A 7,303-nucleotide genomic window follows, 5' to 3' on the forward strand; every position below is an offset into this window, starting at 1 on the left:
TGCAGCCCCCTCACCAGGTCATCACCCGTGGCCAGCACTGGCTCTGGCTTGACCTTGGCTTATAGTCTGGCTCCAGCCCCAACCCATCAGGGCCCACCACTGTTTCTGCCTGGCCAGACTGAACTAGGATTAGGGCTGCCCCTGCTGACTGCCCTGGGGCTAGAGTCAGAGCTATAGCCATTGTAGAGGTAAGGCAGGGGAACAGGGTAGATAGAAGGGAAGGGATGCAGGCACCAGGGGAGCAGGCACCAAGGGGCAACATGGGTATAGGGGAGCAAAGGGTGGAGGGAGGCATGTGGCTAGGGGACAAGAAGCAGGGGCCCAGGCACAGGGGGCAAACCCCCACAATAAATCAGACCGTTTACATGAAAAATTATTTTTTTTAATTAAATGTTCTATGCATACAATCTAATTGTTGGGGGGGAGGGGGCATCCTAAATTCAAAGTCATCTTGGATTCAGGTAGTTAAAAGGTTTTTCACTCCTTCCAAGGCATAGATGCTTGGATTCATTTCGCTAAGTTAAATCAATATAGCTCTACTGACTTCATTTGTATCAGCCAACTGGACCAGTAGAACCAATACAACCTAGCTTTACAAGCATCTGTCTTAAAAAAAATAAATTTAACTTCTTTTTCATAACTTCTTGGGTTACTATTACAGTATTGTACACAGATATTAGCAATGTTACTTTTTTTTTTTTTTTTTTTTTATAAAAATTGGAATTTATTTTGCAAAGAACTTTGAAAAATCTCCAGTTAAAGATGTTTTAAGTTATATATCACATACCACTGTCACGTGTGCATTTAATAGGAATTATGGGATCTAATGCCCAATCCTAACATCTGTACCTACCTTCTGCTATGACACACATGCATGGCAGGAGGTGCAAATTTGGGAATGGGGATCACATCCCAAGTCACGCTATTTCTACTTGTCAGTGCAGTGTGAGAACATGATCCTAACCTGCTACATGTTCAAGTTAAGGTGCCATATGAACCAGCCATAAAAAAATATCTATATTATATTTAGACCATTTTGAGGGCTGTTTTGCCATTTTAGAGAGTATTAAATTGGGCACATCCTCACCACTTATGTTAACTGCAGTGTAAGATATACAGGGAGCCTCACATTTGTGAGGATAGTGACTATTATGCATAGTATTATGCTCAAGATTGTCGATCTTTAAAAAAAAATTCTTTGCAACTCAGCAGTGACTGGAATAGTTACAGTGCAGTTTTCCTTTGACATTAAAAGGGAAAACAATAAAAGTGTACCTGCAGTAAGGCAATGAAGAGGAAGAAAGCATTAGCAGCTCTTCTAATCTGCTCATACAGGAATCGAGGTAGAAACGTCACCACGCTATACTTGGCCGTGCTGTAAATTTGAGAAAACCAGTAGTTTGCTGTTTAAAAAACAAAACCTACAGAAAACCTATGGCAGAATGACTCAAAAATGGTGTCTCAAGAACAAACAATGATTTATGTTTCAAGTCAATGAAGTACTGAGCCACATACACAGTATTGAGGAAATAACCATTTCCAACATTACAAAAGCTGGTCATATCTGGTAATCCCAGGACTTCCAGGTTTTTGCTGGTGGCCTGTAGGAGCTGGGAAGATGATCTCAGCTCAATCCACCCAAGCAAGAAGACTTCTGTTGTTGCTGTGGTTGTTCTGAGCCCCACTCCTTACCATCCCCATGTGTTTGTGTGCTCTCCTCCTGATGCATTAGATATAGCTCACAGTTAAAGACAAGATTTTTTACTTGAGTATGATGGTGCTCCTGCCAGCAATTACAAGCCTTTCAGGCATCTGGCTACAGGGTCTCTCTTCTGCTTAGTTAGTCAAAAAGATGGACATATTTGACATCTCAAAGGATTCCACCCCCACCCCACCCCAGTCAGATTGACAAGGAGTATAAAGGGGTTTTTTGTTTTTCTCTGCACTGAGAGACACTAATCACTATAAAATATCTGAAGGTACAATCAGAAAACAGAATGCAAATATCGGATTATAAACTTCAATACCACTGATGGCTCTAGCTCTTCCATTGTACTCCACTACAAGCCCAGTCAAGAAAAGCACTAAATATACACTTATACCCAAGCTAACTCTTATATTGAGTTAACTTAAGACGTGCTACACAGGATTTACAAGGCAACCAACTGGAGACCCTACAATATATTTATTCAAAATCACTTTTCAAAATACAATACATTAAAATGATTTCTCCCAAGGACCACAACCAGATATGGGTTGGCAACTTACTGACAGTCCCTCAATGCCAGGTGTGCACCAGGTGATTCCAGCAAAGTCAGGAGTCCCCAATTAATGCTGTCTGAAGGATTACCGGGGGAGGTCCCTCGATCAGGATCTGATCCTCACTCATACTGGGAGTTCAGAGTCCAGGCTTGGAACAGCAATTTCCGTCTTGTTTCCTCTTTTTACCTTTCCTGTTGGTCACCTGACACACACTTTTTATACCTAGTTTTATGCTAATCTGCTGGCCTTAGGGCCATTTACAATCTTGTTTTATAGCTATTACCCTATGGGATTAAAAGGTGTTAAAATTATTATAAAAGGTTACTACCCAGACTTGGGTTTATCCAATAAGCAAATTGCAACACAGCATCTTCAGGTTTGAAATTAACATTACCCTGTCTAAATCCAGCCCCTTTTAGAACTCTCTGACTATGCTTTTTTGAGATGTCCTTTCTTGAAATGTGCTGGATAAGCTAGGCAGTTGAATCTAGTTTTTATCATTATCAAGGCTAAATTCTGAGCAAGAAAGAACTATTAGGTCAACTAATTTCACAGTCTCTGAGGCCTAATCAGTTCCACAAACAGTTACAAAGGTACATTTGTGGGTTACAAAAATACAAGCTTTATATTAGACCAAAGTTCCAAATGCCTCTAAGAAGCACATATTTATTGCTTATTAATTTCTTTTGTTCTGGCCGTCACATGGGACCATACAAATGTGATTTGAAACTAGATAAAAATCCTATTCTATAATAGACTGGATGATGGCAACCAATTTAACATTTATCCAGGCATGAAATAATTTAATAATCTTTGGTAAATCAAATAATGTGTTCTAGAAGGTCCTCCTTGCATTGAAAATGTGTGTATGTGAACATTTTATATCTAAATCCTGTTAATTGTTAATACCAATTTAGTATGATTTTATTGAATGTCACTGCTTTACGTGTGTGTTGAGAAAAATGTTACACTTAATGTTTGGTCCCACTGAGCCTGTCTATATACTGCATGGCATATTATATACCAGGGGTGCACAATTATTTCAGTTGATAGTACTCTTAATGAGTTTTGGTGAGCTTTCAAGGGCTGCACACACAAGGTCTTTCAGAAGATATCATTTTAACAAATTAGAGATGATAAAACACACAAATATCATATATTAAAAATCAAGCATCTACTATAACATTTTAATTTTATTTAAAAATCTTTTGTCCTGATTGTTTGTTTTGAATAGTTTATAAAGAAGCAATTTGCATAATTGCTCACAGTACTCTTACTCTTGTATATTGTGCAAATGTATACCTTTACTAAAAATGCTCTTTTCCTTAGTTTGTAGCAATAATAAGTTTAGTTATAAGATTAATATTATTCAATATAATCTTTAAATGTTGTTGTTATAAAATTAAGTCTAATACCCATGCCAATATAAATGCTGTTGTTTCTGCCAACCATGTATACGCCACCTTGCAGAAATCATATTTAAGTCTTACCAAATGCTCCAAAGAAGCAAGGGGTAAATTGTGATGGCCAGAACCAAAAAAATTAATAAGCAATAAATATGTACTTCTTAGAGGCATTTAAAACTTACCTAATTTAAAGCTTGTATTTGTGCAACCCGCAAATATAACTGTCTGCGGAACTGACTAGGCCTCAAAGACAAAGCTATAGCTATAACATTAGCTAATCTAATAGTTCTTTCTTGCTCAGAATTTAGCCTTGATAATAATAAAAACTAAATTCAACTGCCTAGCTTATCCAGCACATTTCAAGAAAAGACATCTCAAAAAAGCAGAGTCAAAGAGTTCTAAAGGGGCTAAAATTAAGCAGGGTAATGTTAATTTCAAACCTGCAGATGCTGTGTTGCAATTTACTTATTAGATAAACCCAAGTCTGAGTAGTAACCTTTTATAATAATTGTAACACCTTTTAATCCCATAGAGTAACAGCTATAAAACAAGATTGTAAATAGCCCTAAGGCCAGCAAATTAGCATAAAACTAGGTATAAAAACTGCGTGAGTCAGGTAACCAACAAGAAAAGGAACGAGAGGAAACAAGACAAAAATTGCTGTTCCAAGCCCAGACACCCGACTCCCAGTGAGTGAGGATCAGATCCTGATCAAGGGATCCACCCCAGTAATCCTTCAGACAGCGTGAATAGGGGACACCTGACTTTGCTGGAATCGCCTAATGCGCACCTGGCATTGACAAACTGCCAATAAGTTGCTAACCCATATCTGTCTATGTATTGTTTTAAACAGCCCAGGAGCTAATATTCTCACAGTGCCTAGCTAGCCTGCGACAAATTAATCTATTTATCTGTTATTATCATCTGTTATTATTTACTATTAGCTCTTTAATATTGCATTATCTGCTTATTGCATTTATTTCTCTGTTAACTGTTGTATATATATATAAGCTATAATAAATTTACCATTATTTTACTCCCAACTCTGCCTCCTCAATCCCAAACCAAACAACCGGGTGGCTAAATTAATATACTCACAGTGCCCAGCTGGCCTGTGACAGTCCCAACATCCTGTTATACAGACTATAATTAAATGCATAAATTTTTCTATAGATTTCATGCATCTCAAAGCGAATAAAAACAATCATACTTTTAAGAGACCATTGCCACCATTTCTATAAACAAGAAATCCTGACACTTAACACATTTTAAATTTGTATAGAATCGAATTAATGCATTTATAGTTTACAGTAAACTGCATCACCATAGATCACAAATATTTAATCCATCTAAAACTCCATACTGTGTGCTCAGACAAATGTTAAACTTCTGAAGTGCATATTTTAAGAGCTTAATCCTAGGCAAGACACCACATAATGAAAGAGGAGGATTCTGTCATTAGACATCCTCATGGACATCACCAGGATTAAAATAAAAATTAACAACATCCCAACATAAAAATTGCAGTAAAACTAAAATATATGTACCAAGTTACAATATTCACAACACTGAAACATTCACAAATCCAGAGGTTTTGAGCTCTAACTGGATTTGAAATACGGTATTATTTCACTTTGTTGTTATCCATAGGCAATGGGAGAAAATATATTGCGGGGGGGCAGAGCACACAGGGGCTGTATGCAGTGGTGGGGCATGGCAGTGGTGCTGCTGCTGTTGCTGGTCATGGCAAAATTAGTTTGGAGCGGGGGTGTGGCTAAGCCCCGTTACCTGCAGCCTTCTGCTGCCTTTGTTGCTATTCCTCTGCCCTCTTCCCATCTCAGTGAATGCATGGGGTCACAGCTGGCTTTTAAGGGTCATCTTGGGGGATTGAGGCTACCGCTGGCTACAGCTGAGGACTGGATACAAATGAACTAACTGAAGCCAAATCCAGACAAAACAGTGCTGAAGGTGACTGAAAGACCTCTTGACTGGGGGGAATTGAGAAACCCATCACTGATGGTGCTCAGCCTCCCCTTGTCACTCAGATTCGTAGCCTTGGGGTGCTCCTGTACTTGAATTTTCAAGCTGTAACAGTAACTAGGAGCACCTTTCACCCACTACATATGGTGAGAAGGCTGTGACTTTCAGCTACAGATCTGGCCAGGGATGTCTATGCTTTTGCAACCTCAAGGCTGGGCTATCTGGAAGCAACAGCTGGTACAGAATGCAGTGACCCACCTTCTGACCAAGGCAAGTCTCCACAACCACATTATCCCATGATCCAGAGTTCAATGGCTTTGTGGATGCAATTCAAGGAGCTGGTTATGACCTATAATTCCCTAAATGGCTTGGGTCTTACGTACCTAAGGGACAACTTTCGCCCTTATGTTCCATCATGATCCCAAAGGTCAGCTGAGAGCAACCTCCCGCAAGCTTTATCCATTCCCCCTTTTTTTTTTTTTTTTGGTCGAACAAAGTAGCAGGTCTTTCTCTACATTTTCAGCTTTGCAACTCTCTACCCATTAAAGCCCATCAGAGCCCCAGTCTGGGTATCTTCCAGAAGCATTTTTAAAGTCTTATTTGGATGCACTTTTAGCAAACAAGGTTAAAGTTTTGGTGTATTTTCAGTGGAATGAGTTATAACTTACACTTTTTGTATCTGTTTTTATGACTTATCTTGTTTTCATTGCAAGTTGTTCTGAGCCTTTTTGGGGGAGGGTGACAAATCCACTAAAACATTTTCTGTAGAATATTTTGTAGACTATTCTGCCTCAGAGTGATTTGAAGCTAAATCTATCTTCAAAATTTTGTGCATTCAAAAAAACCCATTCACTAGATATTGTTTGGGCTGAGACAGAGTCTCCGGTTCTTTAGTAATTTAAGTCAGTAGGGTTAAGCCCACTGGATTTAGCAACAAAACTTGGTCCATGATGCTTACAAAAAATCAATCAGAAAGCACTTTTCTTTTCCTGACACCAACAGCTTAAAGTAAGGAATTTATTGCAAGAATCTAGAATAGAAATAAAATAGCTGCAGCCCTTAATAGACTTCTCAAGTCCAAAGCACTGTCTAGAAGAAAGACACTGCAGTTAAACAATACCGTTATCACATCTGTAGAGATGTATGGGAGTGAGAATAGATGCATGATGCTGAAAGACTAACAAAAAAAAACTGATTTGTTTAAAAAATAAAATTGTCAGGAAGATAGGTGGACCAGTGAAAAATTCAGAGGGAGAAATGGAGCCAAAGAAGTAACAAAGAACTAAAAACATATTACAGAACAGCTCCTTACTATAAGTACAGTGTGTGTACAGTGGTTAGCATGGTTCAGCCATGTGATGAAAGTAAAGGAATCAAGAAAAAAAGTCAAAATGATCTATATATAAATCAACAGATAGGACGACATCTGAAAAGTAGGCCTTGCCAACACCTGATGAACAAAGAAAGACACCTGAACATACGTAACGTAGGAAAGGACTGAGTAGAGATTACAGGTGAACCAATAAAGAATTTTTAGGCCGATACCAATGGCCGATTATTGACCAGATATATCGGCCAATATTGATCCGAATGCCAATGTGAAGCCCAGAAGCTTAAAAAGTAGTGTCCAGCTGGCCTGTTGTGGAGCAGGGGCA

General features: G+C 38.7%; 1 protein-coding gene across 2 annotated transcripts in view; it reads right to left on the reverse strand.

The window, feature by feature from the left end:
* ATP8A2 (ATPase phospholipid transporting 8A2) overlaps positions 1 to 7,303 on the reverse strand; it is a 638,305-nt gene that overhangs the window by 586,055 nt on the left and 44,947 nt on the right. For both annotated transcript variants that reach the window (XM_019525447.1, XM_019525446.1), the window contains exon 3: positions 1,276 to 1,375. In XM_019525447.1, the coding sequence (XP_019380992.1) occupies positions 1,276 to 1,375 (100 nt within the window). The remainder of the gene's footprint in view (positions 1 to 1,275; positions 1,376 to 7,303) is intronic.

Source organism: Gavialis gangeticus, unplaced genomic scaffold (assembly GCF_001723915.1).
Source record: "Gavialis gangeticus isolate Ggan-Ray unplaced genomic scaffold, GavGan_comp1, whole genome shotgun sequence".
Lineage (NCBI taxonomy): Eukaryota > Metazoa > Chordata > Crocodylia > Gavialidae > Gavialis > Gavialis gangeticus.